General features: G+C 40.9%; 1 protein-coding gene across 4 annotated transcripts in view; it reads right to left on the bottom strand.

Moving 5' to 3' along the window:
- The window catches only part of SPHKAP (SPHK1 interactor, AKAP domain containing), a 354,145-nt gene that overhangs the window by 4,753 nt on the left and 323,207 nt on the right, over nucleotides 1-26,185 (bottom strand). For 3 of the 4 annotated variants that reach the window (XM_077488505.1, XM_077488504.1, XM_077488506.1), the window contains 4 exons: nucleotides 18,586-18,771; nucleotides 18,024-18,113; nucleotides 9,904-9,953; nucleotides 3,977-4,161 (listed from right to left, as the gene is read on the bottom strand). In XM_077488505.1, the coding sequence (XP_077344631.1) occupies nucleotides 3,977-4,161; nucleotides 9,904-9,953; nucleotides 18,024-18,113; nucleotides 18,586-18,771 (511 nt within the window). The remainder of the gene's footprint in view (nucleotides 1-3,976; nucleotides 4,162-9,903; nucleotides 9,954-18,023; nucleotides 18,114-18,585; nucleotides 18,772-26,185) is intronic. The other variant, XM_077488507.1, reaches the window with a different exon arrangement.

Genomic DNA, 26,185 nt, shown 5'->3' with positions numbered 1-26,185 from the left:
TTAATGCAGTGCTGTCTAAGGGCCTGAAGATCATGGGCAATCAATGTTGCATTATCATTTTAGATGATAATATATTTAAAGTCTTTGCAATTTTATCACATTGAGGAACATTCTGAAATTGTTTGACAATTCATAATTCTTAGCTTTTTACAGATTAGTGAACCTCCGTCTATCTTCACTTCTGACACTTTGACTCTTTAAGAGGCTTTTTTTTTTTATACCTAATCATGTTACTGACCTGTTGTCAATGAACCTAGTTATCTGCAAAAAGTTCTTCCAGAAATTCCTTTTTAGTACCAGTCACTTTGCCATTTTCTCAGTTTAAACAATTGATATGTTTTCTATGTTCTATTGTGAATATAATATGGATTTACACAGTGGGTTAGGTTTACTAAAACAGGAGTAATCATAATTTGGTGCAGCTGTGCATGGGAGCCAGGGCCACTGATAGAAATCATGGGGCCCCTACAGCCTACCTGACGGAGCCCCCTTTAGCCCCCACCCTCGACCCCACCCCTGGCTCCGCCCCAGCTCCCGCCTTTAAACAAAGTGCAGGTTTGTCTTCAAGTAAAATGTATCTTTCTCCAGCTTGTTATCAATTTGATTATCCAAAATTAATATTGTTTTCAGATGAGAACAGACCTCTCTAATATCTATAGGTGGACCTGATCTGACCCTCTGATTCACTTTTATAGAGCGATGGACGTAAAAGGACTTGTGTCCATTTACACCCAGCTACCTCCAATCTAATCCGCTAAACAAGAAAGGAAATAATCCGTTCCCCTCCATATAACGGATCGGATTGGAGGGCAATTGTGTGTAAATGGACAGCCGTTTGTGTACATCAGCCACCCTTGGAGCAGCGCGGACTGTGACCATGTCCACTTTGCATAAGCTGAGTTGGTACAGACCTGTCATCTGCCCACGCCGCTCAGTGGGGGGGGGATAAGCATACAGATTCCCTGCTGAATAAGTTGATTCCACCCCACGTGAAAGAAGCCTTATGATAACACACAGCACAGATCAAGATCATCAGCATTATAATATACAGGCAGCAGTCAGCAGGTGCTCTATCATGACTGTGGCTGGCTCTGTCACAGTGTGTCACATGACATGGCTGTTGGGTGCTGACCTTGTTAGCTTATGATCAATCAGTTAACAAAATCAGCACCCAACAGTCATATGACACACTGCGACAGAGAACCTGCTGACTCCTGCCTGGGTGTTATATCACCATAGTAATGTGCAGTTTTACCTCCATATTCACTCAGGCAGCTACGATGAAGTCCCGCTCCTTTTGCTCCCTGTTAGCTGTCTTCAGCTGTCGCCGCCTGCCAGCCTCACATAAGTCCCTCAATCTCAGCTACTGAGTGTGGAGCAGAGTGGAGGAAGATCACTCCACCAGGGGAGACAATGGGCTGCCGCATCAGCAGGCAGCTGGGACTTGAGTAGAGCAGACAGCAATATTCGGAGTGGGTGTGGATCGAACATGCACCCAAAACTGAAAAAAAAGTCCCTTGGCTGCTCTATCATCACATCATCAGAGAGGGAAATAGTAGTAATACACCACCCCATAAGCTAGTAGGAGTGGCCGAGTGGGGGTGAAATTTATAAAGCCCTTTTATCTGCAATTAACTGACTGTAATGCTGCCCGGGCCCCCCCTGCTGAGCTGATGACGCCAAGCAACAGGGCCGGTTGTACTGGCTTATCAGTGGCCCTGTCCCGCCCCCTGCCTTAAGATTCAGGGAAAAGGGTGAAATGGCCGGGAAGGGGTTAGTGATGTCAAGAGGCGCCCATGTCTTATTTTGTAAACTTACACTGTTTATATGCAATTTATTAAAGCATGTAGCAAAGTTAGTATAACTGCCAGAAGATGCAGATTTGTAGGCTCACACAAGTGTTTTGCTAAATGACAGGGTCTCTTAAAGAATTAATCATTTACTTAATACCCCTCCTCCATGCCACAATGCTGCAGTACAGTAAAAAAAAAAAAAAAAAAAAAAACCCATAAAAACCTGTTGGCAAAACAAAGTTAATTAATTTGCTTAAAAAATTTACTAAACCCACAGCTTATACAGTGTTCCTCCATTGACGATAAATCCAGGTCCTTCTGCTCCCTGACAGCTGCCTCTCCCTTCTGCCGCCACTGCTACCCGCCTCTCTCATTCTCAGCTGCTGAGTGTGGAGCTGAGAGGAGGAAGATCACTCTGCCAGGGAAGGCAATAGGCAGCCGGGACTTCAACTATCAGCAGAGCAGCTGGAAACCTGCAGAGCAGGTGTCAGGTGCGAAATAGACATGCGCCCACAATAAAAAAAAAAAGTCCCTCGACTGCTCCTCTTCCACCATCAGCGAGGGGCCCTGGAAATCATATTAATACAACACCCCCTAAGCTAGTAGCAGCTTAGCAGCGGTGTAAATTAGAAATACTTTTTTTTCCTCCACTGAACAATCTGTGAAGCTGCCCGGACCCAGTACAACAGGTCCATTTGTACTGACTTATCAGCGGCCCTGATTGTAGTGAATCAGCTTTTAATGTCAGCTTGTTCAAATAAGCTTTGGCAATAAAACCTGGAAGGTGATCGGTTACTTTGCACAAGTGAGGCTGGGTTCACACTGGTGCGATGCGGTAAACCCTGTAAATCCTGTGTGGGTTCCGCACTTGAATTGCAGACAGCACACACTGCCCTCTGCGAACCACTGCGTCAATAGAAAGTTAATGACACCCCCAGATCGTATCGCAGTGTGAAATGGTGCAGGAATCGGTTTGCATAGGTGTGAACATCCATGTGATCCGATTCCAGTGTGGACCAAAAAGAGAGTCCTGCACCATTTTGGTGCAAATGTGTTGTGATTTCAGCCATGCAGTTTGTATGGTTGAATTTGCATTGTACAGACATCGCATGTGATGTGCAAAACAATGCGGTGCAAATCACATGTAATGCCTTGCATTGCACAAGAGTGGACCCAGCCTGAGCCTGATTTTGCTCTTTACAGCTTTAGCAAATGAACCCCACTGTCCCACGTTTTTTGGAATAGGGGTTGTACAGTTATAGGTTTAAAATGGCCTACAGGTTTACTGGTGGTTGTTTTTTCGTGGGGGCCGTGGAGTCACACAAATGAACCAACTGATGAGGTTTTTTTTCAACTAAGCACATTTAATGCTGTATGGATCCTACTGGCTTTCTTTGGCAGAGTTCCCACCATTTGTTTTAAGTGATTTTGCTCATTATGCACTGCCCTTCAAGGGCTGTTTTACCAGCTGTATAAGCCCCAATTTGTCATTCCCATGTATTTGTTATATATGGGCTAGGATCTAACAGGATGAGTGTGCTCTTACCATTTTAGGGAACTTACTTTACACCATTGGAAAGTGTTTTTGAACTGTTTTATGAGTACTACTTCTCTGTCACAATTGCACTAATACGGCTACAATCACATTAAATATGAACTGTTTTATGAATGTTTTAACAGAATTTTGTTGTTAATAAACTTTTGAATTCTTATTTTGTCGCGTGCTCACTTGATTTTTTCAGGGTTATATGTGGCAACCAATAAAGTCCTTTATCCTTTCATTTTTTTCAGGTTTACATTCACTATATTCTCCTTTTCACAAAGAGCATTAATTATTGCTTATATGGAAACAGGCATGTTAATAGAAAAAGACCAATAGTTTCTGCACAAGCATTCATTTGTTCCTGGCTTCTTAAAGTGAACTTGTTATAAGAAAACATGGTGGCTACCATTGCTGACCCTCTTGCTTAGGCACTTTAAATTACTGACCTTTAACAGATATGCAGTTAAGGACTTCAAACTGTTCTCTTACTTTCAGGTCTACAATTGTAGCCCTTATATTTTTCTCATGACAGGTCTACTTTAAGCAATGTTAAAAAAAAAACAGCAACTGTATTTGTATAAAAGGAAGGCATTTAAATACCCATTTACTTAAAACTACACCCAATGTTTGAACAACATACCTTTTGAATCCTACTTTCCTGAGAGTTCCTGAAGTACACAGTGGGTATCCCTAGTTCCGATGCAGCAATCCACTGTAATGTAGTGCACAGCTCAGAGTCAAAATGATCTGAATTCAGATTGATGTTTAAAACTGAGACCTCTTGGTGACAGCTGGCAGTGCCAACCGATAATCCAGATGTACATTCTGCAACATAAGATAAAATGTTCCATTGATAAATGTAGAACTTTGCTCTCTTTTGCTGCCAGCAAACAGACGGTATTAACACGGACAGCATTCTACAATGCAATAGAGCCTGACTGTATATAGGAGGCTAATATAAATAAAGGTTCAGGTACTTATGCCATGTGTATTTAAAGCATGTGTAAGGATTTTGTGATGAACATACAACTAGTTATAGCTTTGCATATGTGCATAGCTTTAAATAATCTTTTATCGATCAAAGTTGGGGTTGCAATAAAAACAAAAAATACTGGGAAAGCATTGATTTTATTTTCCTAAAAAGAAATAGGGGTTTGTAGCAATGATATGCATGAAACTGATTTTGTTTTTTGAAGTTGTAGGTCATTATGTGTGTATTGAAATTAGTTTGAGTTTTGCAATGACCAGGGCCTGACTGGCCTAAGGGTATTCTGGGAAATTGGTAGACCACTTGCCCTGGGGCCACTTTGAGCTGTGGCTGCAGCACTTCCCTCCCTCCATCTCTCCTCCTCCTCTCTTATGTGTCACACACAGCGGGCATCTCCCGCGGTGTGTGAGACAGAGCTGATTCTGTGTTCGGTGACACTGTAACAAGGTCTCACCCCCTAGACCGGCTTGTGTGATAGTAAGTAGATGGAACACTGATTTAATCAGTATTCTGCCTATCACACGAGCCGGTCTAGGGGGGCGGGATCTTGTTACAGTGCCACTGAACACAGACCCAGCTCCGTCACACACAGCGGGAGATGCCTGCTGTGTGTGTGTAATCCAGACAATGGTGAGTCTGTGTTCATGGGACTGCATTCATGGGCAGTGAGGCTGCATTGATGGGCACAGTGAGGCTGCATTGATGGGCACAGTTAGGCTGCATTCACGGGCACAGTAAAGCTGCATTTGATGGACAGTGAGGCTGCATTGATGGGCACAACAAGGCAGCATTGATGGGCACAACAAGGCTGAATTCATGGGCTCAGTGAGGTTGCATTCATAGGCACAGTGAGACTGAATTCATGGGCACATTGGGGCTGCATTTACAGGCACAGTGAGGCTGCATTCACAGGCACAGTAGAGACTGCATTGATGGGCTGAGGCAGCATTGATGGGCAGAGAGGCTGCATTGATGGGCACAGTTAGGCTGCCTTCACGGGCATAGTAAAGCTGCCTTTGATGGACGGTGAGGCTGGATTGATGAGCACAATGAGGCTGCATTGATGGGCACAATGAAGCTGCATTGATGGATGCAGTGAGGCTGCATTTATGGACACAGTGAGGCTGCATTCAGAGGCACAGCGAGGCTGCATTGATGGGCACAGTGAGGCTGAATTCACGGGCACAGTGAGGCCGAATTCATGGGCACAGTGAAGCTGCATTTGATGGACACAGTGAGGCTGCATTCACGGGCACAGTGAGGCCGAATTCATGGGCACAGTGAGGCTGAATTCACAGGCACAGTGAAGCTGCATTTGATGGACACAGTGAGGCTGCATTTGATGGACACAGTGAGGCTGCATTTGATGGGCACTATGAGGCTGCATTGATGGGCACAGTGAGGCTGCATTCATGGGCACAGTGAGGCTACATTCATGGGCACCATTAAACTGCATTTGATGGGCATGGTGAGGCTGCAATGATGGGCACAGTGAGACTGCATTTGATGGGCACAGTGAGCCTGCATTTGATGGGCACAGTGAGCCTGCATTTGATGGGCACTGATGAGACTGCATTTGATGGGCACTGATGAGGCTGCATTTGATGGGCACTGATGAGGCTGCATTTGATGGGCACTGATGAGGCTGTGTTGATCTCTTGTATCATGTCCACAGTCTCTGATCATCTCTTGTATCAAGTCTGCAGTCTCTGTCCATCTCTTGAACTATGTCTGCAGTCTCTGACCATCTCTTGTACCATGTCTGCAGTCTCTGACCATCTCTTGTACCATGTCTGCAGTCTCTGACCATCTCTTGTACCATGTCTGCATGCTCTTATCTTTAGTATGATGTCCTCGGTGTCTAGCCATCTCTTGTATTATTTCCTCAGTCTCTAACCATCTCTTGTATCATGTCCGCAACCTCTGACCATCTATTGTCTTATATCATGTCTGCAGTCTCTGAGGGAGTCTGGAGAGGAGTCAAGAGTGGAATTGCCACCAGGATAGGGGTCATGGGAGAAGTCAGACATGTGTGGACTGTGGAGAGGAGATTATAGGATAAAACCAGAGCCACCAAGCTGGAGCCCTGCACGGTGCAACTGACAGGAGGTCAGTGACAGCACTGCCAGGCCAGTCCGAGGGGGGGGGGGTCACTGATGTAAGGGGGGAGTAAATACAATAATGTAAGGGGGCACTGATATAAAGGTACCCCCTTTAAGTAGCCCACCCCCCTTAACTTAGTGTATTCCTTCTGCAGAAGGTGGTTTCTGCCAACAGAGCCCCCCCCCCCCCCCATGTTCCCAGAGTTCCTGGGGCTCCCCTTGATGATTGACCACTTTTAACTGGAATTTGCTTTCATATATATATATAAAGTATTATGTGCTTTCATATCTGTCTTCTCTCTATATAATACACTCTTCAAATGTTCTTTAAAATGCACGGTTTTCCCTTTCATGAACAAGAAAATAATGATGTTATGATGTTGGGCTGGTGTAATAATGCTATGGAGCTGGTATAATATTTTTTCCAGGGCTGTTTTTTATTCGTAGTCTGGCTCTGGCTATGACTGTCACTTCAGCTGTATAGAGCAGGTAGCCTTTAACACAGTTCTTTGATGTCATATGTGTTGCATATGGCACAGATATCCTTTACTTAGAGAAGTGATCATAGGTACATCAAACAGGAATCAGCAGGATACTACCAGTGTAGTTTTATTGGGTTAGAACACTAATTTAAAGTTGAATGCCCTAAGAGTTAAAGGGAATTGGAAATGATCTTCTTGTAACTTATTATTATTATTAACAATTCATATTGCATTTTCTACCAATTTCTCACTTTTTTCACTCTAAGCCAAGTTTCATGATCAACAATTCCATTACTGCAGGACCTTCTCATATAGGAAATCCAATTCAGAATTGAACTCTCTCAATATTCTCGATGTTTCTCTTTAAGAGCACCTGTTTCAGTCTAACTTTTAAAACACAATTACAGTCCACTCCCACAAAGTCACTGTTCAGAGTTCTCGGCCTCCGTCGTTCCTGGATTTTTCCTCTCTGGGAGATGCAGCCCAGCATTCCCACATCATAACAGTTTACCGCTTGTAGTTATCTTGAGTGTTTCGCTGGGTGTTCTTGTGTTCTTCATTTTGTTGTTTTTAAAGCCCTAAGATATCGCCCAAACGCCCTGCACTGCCTAAGGCTCCTGGCAATGAACCTAAGCGCCAGAAGAAGTTTAAAAATAGGCATTTATAGGCATCTTTTTGACCACACCCAAAATTTACGGTTTTTCAAAATTCGCGGGTGCTCTACGAATGTAACCCCCACGGATTTCAGGGATCGACTGTAAAAGTGAATACAGTGTAAAGAGCAATTATATGCAAATTACAACAATCTACAGCAACCAAATACAGTAAGTCCCCTACATACGAAAGAGTTCTTTTCCGAGAGCACATCCCTAAGTCCAATTTGTTTGTAAGTCCATCAAAGTTAGCCTACGTACCGAACTAACACAATCTGCCAAATAAATTACTGTAATAGGTTTATAACACATTTCACACAAATAATTTATGGAAAAAAGTTTGCTGTATACAGTACTGTATTTATATTTCAAAGTACACAGAGCCACAATCACCAGAAATGTGAACTCAAACGACTGGACATGCAAACGTATGTTCGTATCTTTGTAACTTGTTTTTAACTTGAAGGGTCGTATGTAGGGGACTAACTGTAACATTTCACATAGATCAGTAAAAGAAGATTCTATTCTTGCTGTCATGGATTCCCACTCTTGGAGTGTTACTCTTTCCTTACTGAAAAAGCACGACCCTGCTCCTGACTTTTATTTATTTTTTACAGCCAAAATATACAGAAAGATAATCAGCTTTTATTTGCTGCTTTCTTTCCACTAGATCAGAATACGTTTAGTAAAATCTAATTTTATTTCAAAATCCATTTTAAAATATTTTAAAGATGATAAATCCATTATTTGCATGCTGGAATGCAAGCCAGGACTCAGAATCTACATCAAATAAAGTGGCACCATCATATCCTGACTGAACGGTAACAGTAGCTTTATGTGAGACGTCTCTAAATGCAGCAACAATCTATCTCTGAGTAACAAGTCACTGAAAAGACTTTCTTGCTCCTTTACAAGTATGTAACTAAGGGAACATTTACTTTAGTGTTTCTCAACCTTTTTTCAGTCGAGGCACTCTTTAAAATTATAGACAATCTCAAGGCATCCTTTAAAATTAAGGACAGTCTTGAGGCACCGCATTCTGAAGTGTAAAAAAACTATTCTAACAGCTTTACACAATGCAGCAACATCCACATGTAGGACACCCAACGTTAGAGGTGATTTATTCTTCCAAAGCAAATACACTTTTCCTGGTCTTGACTAGTATTCCAATGTTTCTCTTCTCCCTCAATGTCTCTCCATCAGTCAGCTAATGTCATCCCAGTGCTGAGGGAGAGGGGCAGAGAAGGGTAAAACAAGGATACTGTGGCGGCAACAGACATCCTCCTAATGTCATCATTGGTTGTTAGGATGCCAGTGTCTAGAAAGTTGTAATGGGGCATAATAAAAACCTGTGTCTTTGTGTAAGGGGCAGGCTTGATCCACCTGCTGGCTTGTATATAATTTTTGATCAACTTTTAGGCTTTTTGCCATGGCACCCCTGAAGAAACCTCAAAAGCACCCCCAGGAAGCTGCAAACCACACACCGCTACTTCAATGATCTCCACTTGCTTCCGATTCCATGCAATGCATTCTCTGATTGGACGAGGTAGAGAGGTGGGGTGATGACATCACTATGTAAAACGATACCCTCTCTAGAAATCATCTTTAGCGTAACAAAGTAAAATCATATATTATTTTTTTTCAGGACAATATTTTCTTCATAATTTTATTTTCTATTCAACCTTTAGACAAAAAGGTTTAAAAGGCACTTTTTTTTACTTTGACCAAACCAGTGTTACTGAGCATAAAAAGTATTATTTTATTCTAGAATTTGCCATTTATAATTAACTTAAATTTACAAATGAAAGCATTGCAAAGATAATTACAAATGAAATAAAGGCTTTTTTGCAATTTTGAGGTTGTTATAATGTGAAACTAAAAAAAAAAAAAAGATAAGTATGGCGACTGCTGGACAAGAAGGCAACTGCATGTAGAAAAGAATATCGCCATTCTATTTGTCCCACTTTAATCTCCAAATATCTTCTGTGGTGATAAGCTCCAGACCATAAGGGAATTTCCATTTACCTAATTATAAATGATGTTTACTGGTCCTTGAAATGTATCTTGCAATAAATGATCCAGTGTGTGGCCATCTTAAGGGCAATGTCAGGTCACTGTTTCTGTCACTGGCGACAACATGCCAGAGACATGATAGCTAGGAGACAATATACCTTTTTTGAGTCTCTCCTTTGCTGTTCTCTCACTAGCGTTAAAGAGTCTGCAGCATTTAGGGACAGCAAGAGATCAATTCTCACTTCGGTTAGTCTTTCTACCATGTGGGATGTGTCATAAGCATCAGATACACCAATCGGACAGTCCCAAGTATCTGTAAAAGGTCTTACCATCTGGATTTTCATGCAAATCTTTGGTCACAGTCTTCTCTTCTGGTTTTCTTGGGAAGATAAACAAAAATAAATTAGAATGATTTCAACATGGCTTTATTTAGCACATTTATTTTGTATTTTGTACAAATATATATATATATATATATATATATATATATATATATATATATATAAATAGCTAGGGAAGAAAATCTGCAGGCAAGATTTAAAGGGCATTTGAAGATTTAAATCACGGAATAGCTTTGCTTCGGTGTGTATATGTTGCAAAAGGTGCAATGTTGTGGAGGGCTGCAGTGTGCAGTAGACAGTAGTACACTCTGAAAAATTGTAAAAAAAAAAAAAAAGTAACCATAATTTAACTATTGATACCAATGTCTCCTGGAAAGAAATCCCTGGCATTCTTCTTTGATCTGCATCTTGTCAAAAAGAAATCAATACGGCTAATTTATTAAAGGGTTGAGAATGTCTACGCAATAAAATGGATGTGGAACCACTTCAATTATCCAATGATGTGCAAAATAAAATAAAAATAAAAGTAAACAGGGAATTTCCTTTGAAATTTGAAGATTGGATAATTTAGATGAATGTTCACACCTTTAGTAAATTTATGTAAAAAATAGTCAGTGAAGGACTACAATCTAACTCACTATGGGGTAGTCTAACACATCCCCCAGTGGCAGCTCAAATTTTTTTTGGGGGTGGCGCAAACAAACTGAAAAATTCTGAAAAAAAAAGCCCCATCAATCACAGCCACTGTGCCATCAAACGCAGCCACTGTGCCCATCAATTGCCACCACTGTACCATCAAATGCAGCCAATGTGCCCATCAATTGCCGCCACTGTGCCATAAAATGCAGCCAGTGTATCATCAAACACAGCCACTGTGCCATCAAATGCAGTAACTGTGCCCATCAATTGCCACCACTGTACTATCAAATGCAGCCACTGTGCCCATCAATTGCCGCCACTGTACCCATCTATTGCCGCCACTGTGCCATCAAACACAGCCACTGTACAATCAAACGCATGCCACTGTGCTATCAAATGCAGCCACTGTGCCCATCAATTGCTGCCACTGCGTCATCAATTGCCACCACTGTACCATCAAACACAGCCACTGTGCTCATCAATTGCCGCCACTTTGCCATCAAATTACATGAAAATAATAAGCACTGGCTTTTTTTTAAATGTGTATTTTGGCCCTTTTTTATTGCTCATTATTTACGTGCATTTTGCTGCTTTTTAACCACTTAACGACCAGCGCACGCCGATGTGCATCCTATTTTTGAAGAGGGATAGCTCGGTAACGGCAGCAGCTGCTGCCACAACTGATATATCCATCTCTTCAGGTGCCGGTTGTATGTACGATAACGGTGGTCTCCATGGCGGGTTCACCGCAAGATCACCACTAATCGGCAGCGGGAGAGGTGCCACCCCCCTCCAGCGCCCTCCCGCCGCGGAGGCGATCGGGTCCTCTTCCTAGCTGGGTATAGAGACGAGTGAGGCTAAGATGGCCCCCACTCGTCTCTATACCATAGGAGGGTGTCTTAAAGGTATATTTTTTTAATGTCATTTTTTCAAATGACTTTTTTATTTTTTTTTAAAAAGACATCAATACAAGTTCCATTCAGTGTCAAATGCATGATGGTTTCGGGCTGTACAGATTACTCCCTTCTTCAGAACAAGACCCATACAATAAATGACCAGCTATATTAAAAAAATAGTATTTATTAGAATTATAATATAATATAAAATATTATAATATAATATCTAATATATATAATATAATTATATATTATTATTATTATTATTATTATTTTAATGAAACCAAACAAAGATGAAAGAAAGGAAAAATATAGGAAAAATAAATAAATCAAAGGAATAAATAAAAAAATCAATATCAGAATTCAATCCTTTGGGCAATAATGTATTTAAACGGTCTATCCATTGAACCTCCTGCTTTTTAAGGGTTAATTCTCTGTTCCCTCCACATCTAATAAACCTTAATTGAGAAACAGTGTGTTCCTTCTCTATGAAATGTCTGGCTAAGGGTAATTTATCTAATTTATCTCTAATGGAATACTTGTGTCCTTCGATCCTGTCTTTAACCTTTTGGGTGGTTTCTCCCACATATAATAACCCACAAGGGCACTTTACTATGTATATTGACAAGTATAATGTTTTTTATATCAATATTATACCCTCTATGTGGAAGGGAAAAGGATTTCCCTTTTATCATACTGTTGCATTGGATGCAGCAGAGACAGGGAAAAGAGCCAAAGTTACGTCATCCCAGAAAAGTGGGAAGAGGTGAGGGAGGACCGTATTGATCAGATTTGACTAATCTGTCATATATCGTCTGACCTTGACGGTAGGAAGGTATAGGAGGGAACTGGAATTCCTGCACTGATGGATAACCGTCATACAGGATAGACCAGTGTTTTCTTTATTATGTTATAAGTAGGGATGAGCTTCATGTTCGAGTCGAACATACGTTGGACTCGAACATCGGCTGTTCGCCCGTTCACCAAAAACCGAACATTATGGGCAGTTCGCGCCAAATTCGTGTGGCGCGAACGGCCCACAATGCACTGCGCCATCGCAGTGCATTGCTGGCTCATGATTGGCCAAGCATGCACTGTGACCCTGCATGCTTGGCCAATCACTGCGCCGGCAGTGAGGAGAGCCATGATTGGCCACAGGCAGAATGCGGCGGCCTTGTGTAGTGTGTTGGCGTCTGTAGGAGTTAGTGGGTGTTCTCTGTGTACCTTCAACACAGTATACACCGTTCGTTATCGGCCGATTTAGTGTTCTATCTCTTCTGTAATTGAGCTGTAATTTAGCTTTTAGCAATCTGCAGGAGTTTGTGGGTGTTGTCTGCGTGCCCTGAGCGCAGTATACACCATTATATCCACCTATGTAGCTAGCTATATTGCTCTTCTGTAATAGAGCTTGCAGTCAGTTGTAGGAGATTGTGTGTGTTGTCTGCGTGCCCTGACCGCACTATACACCATTATATCCACCTATGTAGCTAGCTATATTGCTCTTCTGTAATAGAGCTTTCAGTCAGTTGTAGGAGATTGTGCGTGTTGTCTGCAAAACAAATTATACAGGGGTGATAACCCTTCCCTATGTTTTCCAAAAAGCTTAAAAATAGATTTTTTGACTGGGGCTACACTTTAAAAATGTACCAGTTCAAAATTACAAACAGATTCTACTTAACCAAACAAACCTACACAGTCCCTGTCTTGTTTGCACCGCCTGTATACTGCTGTTCTGAGTATATAGGGCCTAGTGGCCCCACGTCTTTCCTTTTTTTAATATGGGTACAGGGTTCCCCTTAATATCCGTACAAGACCCAAAGGGGCTGGTAATGGGCAGGGGGGGCTACCCATGCCATTTTTCTCAATGATTTTCATCCATATTGTCGGAACCAGATATTACATTAAAAACGCAAGCAGTTTTAAAATGACTTTTTTTCCGTTAAATGTCATTTTGTGCAGGGACTGTTTTAAACACGGGAAACACGTGGCACTTCACAGGCATACTATAGACACCCCCAGGCACGATATTTAAAGGAATATTTAACTTTTTTTTTCACTTTAATCGTCATTAAAATCGGTGCTCCCTCCAAAGCGGCCATTTTTAAAAACATATTAGGCATCGACCCATGTCCCCTGGGGCAGGAGCCAGGTCCCCAAACCCTTTTTAGGACAGTATCTTGCATATTAGACATTAAAATTAGCACTTTTTATTTTAAACGTTCGAGTCCCATGGACTTCAATGGGGTTCTAACGTTCGTACTAATTTGCGGTCCGTTCGAAAGTTCTGATGCGAACCGAACCGGGGGGTGTTCGGCTCATCCCTAGTTATAAGCCTTAGTAGAATAAGGATGAAATTGTGAGATGAAAGGGAGACGTTGAGTTTTATATGTGCAGATCTATAACAGAACAAATCATCTTGTTCCTTCTTGACAATTTTCTTAGGGTAACCTCGTTGTTGTAATCTCCTTTCCATCTCATCCAATTTAACAGCCAATAAATCTGGGTCACTCACAATCCGAGATACACGAACCAATTGGCTGCAAAGAATGGATTTAAAGACACCAGATGGATGAAAACTTGAATACAATAATAACTGTTTACGATCTGTTGGTTTGGTATATAAGTCACTAACAATGTGTTGTTCATTGATACTTAATAAAGTACATGGGCGTACCTGTACATCCGTTTAAATTTTCCGCCATGCCATTGTGTGTGCACCGGCCAGGACCTCCGTGAGTTGGTTCGTGAATGCCTTGATCACCTTGCGAAAAGGAAGAACGGAGAGATGCTAATGTTAACAAGCATCTCCTCGTTCTGCCTAGTGACAGTGTCACTGATCTCTGCTTTCTGTGATCGGGAGCAGAGATGTCACACGTAGCCACGCTACCACCGTTAGAAACACTCCCCAGGACACACTTAACCCTTACACTGCCCCCCTAGTAGTTAACTCCTTCACTGCCAGTGTCATTTACACAGAAATCAGTGCATTTGTATAGCACTGATTGCTATATAAATGACAATGGTCCCAAAAATTTGTAAGAAATGACCGATGTGTCCGCCATAATGTCGAAGTCATGATAAAAATCACTGATCGCCACCATTACTAGTAAAAAAATAAAAATAAAATAAAAATGCGATAAAACTATCCCCTACTTTATAAACGCTATAACTTTTGTGCAAACCAATCAATAAACGTTTTAGTGCGATTCTTTTTACCAAAAATATGTAGAAGAATATGTATCGGCCTAAACTGAGGAAATTTTTTTTATATATATATATTTTTGGGGGATATTTATTACAGCAACATTTTAAAAATAATGCGTTTTTTTCAAAATTGACACTTTTTTTGTTTATAGCGCAAAAAAATAAAAACCGCAGGGGTGATCAAATACCACCAAAAAAAAGCTCTATTTGTGAGAAAAAAAAGGATGTCAATTTTGTTTAGGAGCTACATCACATGACTGCGCAATTGTCAGTTGAAGCGACGCAGTGCCAAATCGCAAAAGTGCTCTGGTCAGGAAGGGGGTAAAATCTTCCGGGGGTGAAGCGGTCAAGGACTCTAGGTCACCCGACTATATGGCAAAGGGTCATCAATAAATCTGTACCAACAGGTACAGTTTTGAATAAAAAAATAAAAATGGTAATTAAAAGCATTCTCTATCATGTCCATAAATGCATTGGCGTATGGGGGGGGGGGGGGGGGGGCAACATTAGAGCCCATCGCAGCCCCGATGAGCTGTAAATAATATTTTTCCTTAAAAATAAAAAAAGAAGTTGTCCTGCAAAATGATTGATAATAATTGTATCAAAAAGTTAATATCTGTGGATATGTATTTTCTTGAGTGAATCAATAGTCACCAACAGGCTTCTATGCCCAAATCATGGGGAATAGTCGTGTATAAATTTGCTACATCCTAGTCACCAGTATAGACCCTGGTGTTACAATTTTTGTGTAAAAAATGTTGAGTGTCTTGTATATGATCTTGTGGTCTATATGGTCTTGTAATGATTGAGTAGTTTCTATAAGTGGTGTAAAGTATCTGTCCAAAAATTTAGCAATCGGTGTAGTAATGGAATCTGTGTCGGAAGGCATAGGGCGTCCAGGTAGATTTAAAGGATCTTTATGTATTTTGGGCTATACGTATATAATAGGAGTCACGGGATGTTCAGGTATGAGATATTTTTTGTGTCATTATCAATAATTTGTTAGTTTTCAGCATATGTGATTACCTTTTTAATCCTGTCTTGTATACGTAAGACAGGGTTATTATGTAATTAGACATAAGTTTTAGTGTCTGCCAACTGTCTAAATATTTCACTTTCATATGCTGTTGTGTCCATGATCACTATCGATCCACCCTTGTCTGTGGGCTTGATAGTGATATTAGGCCGCGCTGTCAAGGATGTGAGAGTATCAAGTTCTTCCCGACTTAGATTGATACAAGGAAATTTCAACCAGGACCAGGAATCATCAGAGGAAGTGGTGGCTGGTGCTCAAAATTTTTGCGGGGGCTGATATATATACATACACAGTATCTCACAAAAGTGAGTACCCCTCGCATTTTTGTAAATATTTTATTATATCTTTTCATGTGACAACACTGAAGAAATTACACTTTGCTACAATGTAAAGTAGTGAGTGTACAGCTTGTATAACAGTGTAGATTTGCTCTCCTCTCAAAATAACTCAACACACAGCCATTAATGTCTAAACCACTAGCAACAAAAGGGATTACACCACTTAGTGAAAATGGGCCCAATTAGCCATTTTCCCTGGAGAAGTTCAACATGACATCTCATGGCAAAGAACTCTCTGAGGATCTAAAAAAAAGAATTGTTGCTCTAGATAAAGATGTCCTAGGCTATAGGAAGATTGCCAAGACCCTGGAACTGAGCTGCAGCACTATGGCCAAGACCATACAGCAGTTTAACAGGACAGGTTCCACTCAGAACAGGCCTCGCCATGGTCGACCAAAGAAGTTGAGTGCATGTGCTCAGCGTCATATCCAGAGGTTGTCTTTGGGAAATAGACATATGAGTGCTGCCAGCATTGCTGCAGAGGTTGAATGGGGGGGGGGGGGGTCAGCCTGTCAGTGATCAGTGGGCCACAGGGCAGTATTCCAACATAATACTGACCCCAAACACAACTCCGAAGACGACCACTGTCTTGCTAAAAAGCAGAGGGTAAAGGTGATGGACTGGCAAAGCATGTCTCCAGACCTAAACCCTATTGAGCATCTGTGGGACATCCTCAAACGGAAGGTAGAGGAGTGCAAGGTCTCTAACATCAACCATCTCCGTGATGTCACCATGGAGGAGTGGAAGAGGACTCCAGTGCCAACCTGTAAAGCTCTGGTGAACCCAATAGGGTAAAGGCAGTGCTGGAAAATAATGGTGGCTACACAAAATAGTGACACTTTGGGTCCAATTTGAACATTTTCACTTAGGGGTGTACTCACTTTTGTTGCCAGTGGTTTAGACATTAATGGCTGTGTGTTGAGTTATTTTGAGGGGACAGCAAATTTACACTGTTATACAAGCTGTACACTCACTAGTTTACATTGTAGCAAAGTATAATTTCTTCAGTGTTGTCACATGAAAATAAAATATTTACAAAAATGTGAGGGGTGTACTCACTTTTGTGAGATTCTGTGTGTATGTATATATATATATATATATATATATATATATATATATATATATATATATATATATATATATATATATATATATATATATATATAAATAAATAAATAATAACATTATATATAAATATATATAAATAACATTTTATACTATTATGTTCCTCTTAGGATGGAGTTATGTGAGTTTACACAAATCCTTTTTTTTTGATGGTGCAAATAATAATTATATGTTTCAAATCTTGGACCCGTTACATAAAGGGGTTATCAAAGTAAAAGTACCGTATTTTTCGGACTATAAGGCGCACGTAAAAGCCTAAATTTTCTCCCAAAAACGACCGTGCGCCTTATAATCCGGTGCGCCTTATATATGACCTGTTGACATCGCTGGAGATTCGTGGAAAAAGCCACCCGGTCTCTTGACGTTAACCTTCGGACTATAAGGCGCACGTAAAAGCCTAAATTTTCTCACAAAATCGACAGTGCGCCTTATAGTCCGATGCGCCTTATATATATGGAAATATCCATTTTATCAGCCGGTCGTTGCTAGTGCGCCTTATAATCCGGTGCGCCTTATAGTCCGATGCGCCTTATATATGGAAATATCCATTTTATCAGCCGGTCGTTGCTAGTGCGCCTTATAATCCGGTGCGCCTTATAGTCCGAAAAATACGGTAGTTGGCTTTCTCCATATGGGTCTGACTGGGTGGTCTTGGAAACTTGGGGGTTGGGCTTACATTTCTTACAATGGTAGGGAGCTATGATAGTATACAGCATCTTTCTGCTGATATAGGAAAACTATGTAGTTGAATGTTTTTCGTGTTGGGTGATAAGTGACTTTTAGTCCTCACTTTGCCTCCATGAAGTGTGCCAGAGTTTGACATAGTAAGAAAGTACTGTCATGGACTAAAGGCACTTAAGATGTACTCACATTTCAGGAGAAATTTCAGGTGAAATAACATCCAGAAAGGCATCCAGGTCCACAGCGCCTACACTGCTTGCTGTGCTGCAGTTGCCATTGCTGTTGGAATAGCGAGGAGTAATTGTACATGGGTATCAGTAACAACCATTAGCAAGTACATGACCTATATGCAAATTATGTTTTTGCCTCTTTTTATTTTGCCAAATGGAAGTTTAAATAATATTATCAGTTACAAAAGTCTTAGCATTGCCAACCTACTTTGTACAAGATGGCCCATTTCCACTGAAGCAGTGTTAAAAAATGTGTTTAAACAAGATGAGCCATTTTAATGAATAAGTATTTAAATGTAGGAAATGGGTAGAAAGCTGAAGGTTGCATTTTACTACACCTACAACCCACAGAAATGCAGATTGATAAAAAATTTGCCATTGCATTGACTGGTAAAGGTCCTTCTATGCAAAAATCGCAGGCAATCTGCAATTGTAGATATGGGCTCTAAGGGATAAGCGCACTTAGCAATCTGTCCTGACCTGTTCTCTGTGCTGATCTGCACAACACACCGTGCTATTACCTTGTGGATCGTTCACTGAGCTGAAGAAAGCTGCTGGTGTCCTCTGGATTATCCTCCTCGTTTACAAGGTGTGACCAGCTGCCTGTACTGTCCTCGCTGCTACTCAGGGGAGTGGGGAGCTCGGGCTTTGCTTTCACCTCTGAAAAGGCCTCACATCTCTGTAAGCTTCTTGACTGGGATACACCTCTGTGCAAAAACAAAAAAACAACATATAAAAACCAGCTATGTATACCATTACTTAGAATAGGATTCAAGTTCTTAACCATTGCTTAGAACGGAATTCCATTTTTTTTTTTTACCATTGCTTAGAATGGAATTCCAATTTTTTAACCATTACTTAGAATGGAATTCCAGTTATGATATTTGCAAACAACACACCACCTTGTAATATACTGTATATGCTTTTAGACAACAATGCAAATTTTAATTACAGACCAGGTACCGTACCCATTTATTATTACTATCTATTTATTTATTATTGTATTCTACAACATTCAAACCAGACGTGCTGTTATTCAACTGTCAATTTTGCTCATGCCAACATCTGATGCATCAAAAATATACAATTCACTTTCAGTAATTTATTGCTGGCCTGTAAAAGAAAGATCAATTTATTGCAAAAAAATTGGTCCATTTTATCTGCAACCAGTTGAGCTTCAGCTGTCCACTCATTAGGAAACCCAGTTATTTTTTTTTTTCGTGTGTCATGTGATTTTATTAGTGAAAATGCTATATTGGAGACAGTATGTATTCTGCATTATGTTCACTTCATGACTTTTTATCTGTGCCAATCAACAACAAGAGAAAAGAGAAGTGATTTTATGTTTCTTGATTCTCAAAAGCATTAAGATAGTGCAGTGTTTCGCAAACCTTTTTTTTAGCCAAGGCACCCTTTAAAATTATGGAAAATATCTGAAGCACCCTCCAAAATTATGAACAGTCTGGAGGAACCCTTTAAAATTTTGGACAGTCTTGAGGCACCCCATACTAAAATGTAACCACTATTCTAATAGTTTTACATAAAGGCCAGTTCACACCATAGAAGCGCAGTCCGGATGCACTCCAGATGCTTTTTTGCATGCGCGTTTTTGATGTGTTCCAGTGCGTTTTTGATGCATTTTTGGTGAGTTCCGGTGAGTTTTTTTTTCAAACAACGTTTTATTCAGTAGTTTGCAATACACTTAATGCAAATAAAAGAAGGACCAGGAGGATACAGCATATATTCGTTTTGTTATAACTAACACCGAGGAGTAGTAAGAAAAAAGAAAGAAAAAAATGAAAATGATAGTTACATTAGGTTTAAAACAGGGTAAACAATCATGCCTGTAGTCAATAAGTTCTCATCCGGTGAGTTTTTGATGCTTTTTACAGCATTCCAGTACAGTCCAGTGCAAGAAAAGTGTAGCATGTTCTACCTTTTTTTTTCCAGTACAGTCCAGTGCAGGAAAAATGCAGCATGTTCTACTTTTTTTTCTGGAACTGGAATGCACTGGAACTGAAAGCACTGATGTGAACTATGCCATTGGAAATCATATAACCTACTTTCTATGCATTTTTGATGCAGAAGAAAAACGCACTGGACTGCATGTGGTGTGAATTGGCCCTAATTCAGCAACATCCACACTGCAAACTCTTACTGATTAGTATTCATATGTTTCTCTTCTTCCTTCGTTTTTTTCTGTCACTCAACTAATGTGACCCCAAAGCTGATGGAGAGAGGCAGGGGAGGGTCAAACAAGGATGCTATACAGGTGACTGACATCCTTATCAACTGATGATGTCATTGGTCATTAGGAGGTTGACAGCTAGAAGTTTGTAATGGTGCATAATAATGATACCCTGTGGCTTTGTGTAAGTAAAAGGCAAGCTTCATCCACCCGCTGCCTTGTATACAATTTTTGGGCAATTTAAAGGCATTTTGCAAAGGCACCCCTGAAGAAACCTCAAGGCACCTCATGGTGCCTGGGCATTCTGGTTGAAAAAGGCTGCTATAGTTCATCTGTAGGAAGCAGGGCTGGGCCTACCCAGAAGCAGGGGATGTACCTGCTTTGGGCATCACTTCTCCTGCCTCTGGTCCGCATCTCATGCACTCTCCATGTCATAATACAGATGAGCCCTGCTGACTATTTATACCGGGAGATCAGCTCTCCCAGTGTAATCAGCAGGCCCCACTGTCTATGTTATGGTTGTCCCTACAACTTTTTTTTAGAAGCTCCTGATAAACAGAGTGCAGGGGATAGCTTCAAATAGACAGCAGAGCTGATTACTATTAATCTGCCGTGTTGAATTGTCAATGTTACAATTCAGTCCTGCTCTAAATGATTTCATGACCGACGGCTACATTTGTAGCCATTACTCATTAGTGTTACTTGTGAATTGTAAACCTATGAATTAGAGTCTATTTACAATAGCCACACACTAAAATAATCTCTTTTGGTGTCTGTCATCCATCTCAGCTACCTTATGGGGCGCATTTGGACTTCGCCTTGGATGCTACAGGACCTTGTACTGGCAGTGGTATGAAGTTATTGTGTTTAATCCTATTTAGCTACAAAATATCCAGAAATAGACAGACCAAGGAAACAACATAAAAAGAAGTTACCACAATGCACAATTTGTGAAACAATGCCCTCTAAACTTGCTGCCCTAGGCACTAGTTCATTAGCGCCATAATGTCATAGCACTCATCAGTGATCGCCATGCTGAAGACCAAATACACAAAAAGGATGAAAGAATAAATTAATACTTTAATCCTACACTAAAGGCACCCTTATCTTTAAGTAGGTTAAAGTGATCCTATCAGCACAGGGTCACTTGAAAACAGTGTGAAAATGAGGCATTATACTTACCTTTTCAGTGGCCCATGTCTTATGATCCTGGCACATCATAAATCGCTTGCTGCTGCAGGTATCTAATCACAGGTCGAATGTCTGCTCCCCCAGCTGCATGCAATGGTTCCTCCCACTGGCACATATTGCTGTAGTGATAAATGAGCTAGTTGGAGAAACCACTGTGTGCAGCAGGAGGAGCAAGTATTTTAAAAACCCAGAGGTGTGGAATACCTGCAGCGGCCGGAGGTCACTAAAGCGGTTCCATTTCAAGACACAGGCAAATATGGTGACTTTTTATTATGGTTATCTTCTTTTGTATCTGATTTCTTGGTAAAAGGGTCACTTTTAAAAGGTTTTGTGAAGCAAATGGATTAAATGTGGCGGTAACTCAGTTAATCTTTTATGGCAGGAAAAATGTATGCTGGAATTGCGGACTTTATTAGTAGGTATGTCCTGGCTGTCATGCTTATTCTATTTTATGGTCTCACTACTTTCATTTACTGACCAGGAATAAGCCTGCAAATCCCCCCCCCCCCAAAAAAAAAAAATTATATATATATATATATATATATATATATACACTACCGTTCAAAAGTTTGGGGTCACCCAAACAATTTTGTGTTTTCCATGAAAAGTCACACTTATTCACCACCATACGTTGTGAAATGAATAGAAAATAGAGAGTCAAGACATTGACAAGGTTAGAAATAATGATTTGTATTTGAAATAACATTGTTTTTACATCAAACTTTGCTTTCGTCAAAGAATCCTCCTTTTGCAGCAATTACAGCATTGCACACCTTTGGCATTCTAGCTGTTAATTTATTGAGGTAAGCTGGAGAAATTGCACCCCACGCTTCTAGAAGCAGCTCCCACAAGTTGGATTGGTTGGATGGACACTTCTGGCGTACCATACGGTCAAGCTGCTCCCACAACAGCTCAATGGGGTTCAGATCTGGTGACTGTGCTGGCCACTCCATTACCGATAGAATACCAGCTGCCTGCTTCTGCTGTAAATAGTTCTTGCACAATTTGGAGGTGTGTTTAGGGTCATTGTCCTGTTATAGGATGAAATTGGCTCCAATCAAGCGCTGTCCACTGGGTATGGCATGGCGTTGCAAAATGGAGTGATAGCCTTCCTTATTCATTTATTTAATGAAGATGCCAGTTGGGGACCTGTGAGGCGTCTGTTTCTCAAACTAGAGACTCTAATGTGCTTATCTTCTTGCTTAGTTGTGCAACGCGGCCTCCCACTTCTTTTTCTACTCTGGTTAGAGCCTGTTTGTGCTGTCCTCTGAAGGGAGTAGTACACACCGTTGTAGGAAATCTTCAATTTCTTTGCAATTTCTCGCATGGAATAGCCTTCATTTCTAAGAACAAGAATAGACTGTCGAGTTTCAGATGAAAGTTCTCTTTTTCTGGCCATTTTGAGCGTTTAATTGACCCCACAAATGTGATGCTCCAGAAACTCAATCTGCTCACAGGAAGGTCAGTTTTGTAGCTTCTGGAAGGAGCTAGACTGTTTTTAGATGTGTGAACATGATTGCACAAGGGTTTGCTAATCATCAATTAGCCTTCTGAGCCAATGAGCAAACACATTGTACCATTAGAACACTGGAGTGATAGTTGCTGGAAATGGGCCTCTATACACCTATGTAGATATTGCACCAAAAACTAGACATTTGCAGTTAGAATAGTCATTTACCACATTAGCAATGTATAGAGTATATTTGTTTAAAGTTAGGACTAGTTTAAAGTTACCTTCATTGAAAAGTACAGTGCTTTTCCTTCAAAAATAAGGACATTTCAATGTGACCCCAAACTTTTGAACGGTAGTGTATATATATATATATATATACACACAGTGGCAGCTTTTATATTTCCTTTAAGATAGGTTTTCTTTATACAAGTTCAACTTTCCCCATCATTTGTTTTCTAATGACATCTCGAACAGAGCAAAGCTTTTTTTTTTTTTTTTAAATAACGTATAGGCTTTGTATTTATGGCACAGTTTGTAAAAAAAAAAAAAAAAAAACCCCACTGTTTTGATTGCATAGTACGCTAGCAGCACATTTTTCAACATTCACATTACACAGTAATTATATGGATTTCATATACAAGCAGCCATTGTGCTTTAATTTAATCTGCAGTGAATTTTCTGCTTAGAAATGTAGAATATAAGCAGAAAAGCTTTGCAGTCTCTGCATTGTGAATACATGGTCAGTGTCAGTAATACAAAGCTCAGCAGGGACATGCAGCAAATCAGTTGATTTCTTGGAGAACCCAACCATCTATCCTTTCGAAAAATCTCTGCATGAATCCAGTAATACACGATCTACCTGGACATCCAGGCTGTCTGGAGCTGTTAAAAATAATAGCTAAAGAAAGGTTTATTTTGGGGAGAAGACACTCTGAGACAAGTGATCTGACAGAAACTGACAGTTAGAGATTTATGCCGAACAAATGGCCTACATACCACAACACAATATTCAGGAAGATACAATGGGAGCACAGCTGGGCTTAAATAGTAAAGCACAAAGTGAAATAAACCATAGCAACCAAAGTGAAATCTGCTTTTGCTGTATTGATTTTTCTCCATCATACCTCCCAACTGCCCCCCCCCCCCCCCCCCTCTGCTTTCAAGGGACTGTCCCTCATTCACAAAAAAGTCCCTCTATCTGTGGGTTTAACTAATATTTTTTTTATACAATTCTCTTTCAAGGGGGCATGGCAGGTGTCCTATAGCAACATACTTTTGCTAATAGGTGTCCGTCATTCCCATCTCAGAAAGTTGAGAGGTATGGCACACTGATAAAAGTTAACGTGTCACTGGTTTCTCTGGGTTACTCCTATCATTGCTGTTTTCACAAGTTTTTAAATGCCAGGGGCTCAATTCATTAAACTCCATTGCATGTAGCATTTGGGTCAAGTGACACATTTTTCCCAAATAACGCATGTCATACTGAAAATGTCAATTCACTATCCCTTTATGCAGTATTTACCTCAAAAAGCAAAAATGCTTGTTAAATACTGCAAAAAACAGCATTAAAGTCAGTTTACTATTTACTAAATGACACCCCCCATCTATCAAAAAGTTTAAGAACCCCTTACTACTACCAGCTTTATGGAAAAGTACTCATCCCCCTACAGTTGCCCATTGGCAGATACGAAATTGCAGAAATCCAGGTTATGGAAAATCTCACCATGACTTTGAAGGAGCAATAAGACAATTTTTGGAAGATCTGGACCCCTATAGATCTTCTATAGGGATCAAGCACCATTGGCTTCTCAGCCTCTTGAAATGCCTGAAGCTGGGTTAAGCCCAGTGCAGGTGATCTCTTCACACCCCCTCTCCCCTCCCTTTTTTTGTCGCTTTTCTGGCCGCTTTGGCATTGCCTGACCCTGTTCTTGCTTACTTTTCTCTCCTCCCCTACATTTCTACTGTATACTGTGCATTTCTGCTTATTCCACAAGACAGATTCTCTAGTCTCCCCTAAAGACTACACAAAACCTGTTCAGGGAATTTGCTAACTGCTACTTCAGATCATCCTGCACCTTACTGTATAAAGGTTACTATGTTGCTCTCAGTTCTTGCACAGCTGTCCTAGTAATCGTTATGTACTAGCATTGATGGGATGTGACTGTGCTACTTTTGTATTATTTTGTATGGCTCAAAAAAGTTTATTTACTATAGAGAATAAAAAAATAAATGCATGCATTAAATAAATAGTGGTCTAGGCATGCAATATGTAAGGAATGTATGAACTTTCAGCTGGTTTAGCTGCTTGTTAAAGCAGAGTTCCACCCAAAAGTGGAACTTCTGCTTTGAGGTATCCTGACCCCCTGACATGCCATATTTGGCAGGTCATTTTTTTAGGGGGGGGGGGCAGTTTTGGCAGGTACTCAGCTCCCACTTCTGCCTATGCCACCTATACAACTCCTTCATCCCTTCAGTCTTCTGGGAGATGTCACAGGCCCTAGAAGATTGCCCGGCCATTCACGACGTGCAGCGCGACTCGCGCATGCGCTGTGTGCACCCGGCTGTAAAGCTGCAAGCTGTCACAGCCGAGTGCCCACAGTAGTAATGTCGGCACAGCGGACAGGCGGGGGAGAGAACGAAGGCTTTAGGCGGCCACATCATTGGACCGTGGGATAGGCGAGTGTCTGTATACTAAAAGTCAGCACCTACACTTTTAATAAACATGGGTCCAGCTGGAACTCTGCTTTAAGGAGCTGGCACCCACTGTGTCCTTAACAACCATGATTAATCTGCTGTCAGCGGGATTCCCTGTTGACAACAGAATGTAAATAAAAGCTGGCATAATAAATAATAATAAAAAAAAGCACCCCCCCCCAGTAAATCTAACATTAATCATGATGAACGACGCACTGCAACCTGCACGGAAAAAAAATGTTTGGCTCCCATCGACTGACAGCTCCGCTTCTCACTCATTGCTAAATAACTAAGGGGCGGGGTCACCCAATTATGCCACTGGGTGACCCTGCCTCCTTGTGATGTCATTGACTAGGGCATGCTACCTATAAACCGATTCCATCACAGACCTTGTAGACCCCACTGGGGGAATCAAGGATGGAAAAGAACCTGGGGGAAATGGCATGCAATGCCAAGCTGATACTAACAGAATATTGGCATGCATTAAAAAGGGGATTAACTCCAGAGATAAAACGATAATTCTTCCTCTCTACAAGACTCTGGTCCAGCCTCAGAATATGCTGTCCAGTTCTGGGCACCAGTCCTCAGGAAGGAA

This window comes from Lithobates pipiens, unplaced genomic scaffold (genome assembly GCF_037356315.1).
Source record: "Lithobates pipiens isolate NorthernLeopardFrog02 unplaced genomic scaffold, aLitPip1_a1.2 Scaffold_18, whole genome shotgun sequence".
Classification (NCBI taxonomy): Eukaryota; Metazoa; Chordata; class Amphibia; order Anura; family Ranidae; genus Lithobates; species Lithobates pipiens.
This window is presented reverse-complemented; position numbering and strand designations above follow the sequence as displayed.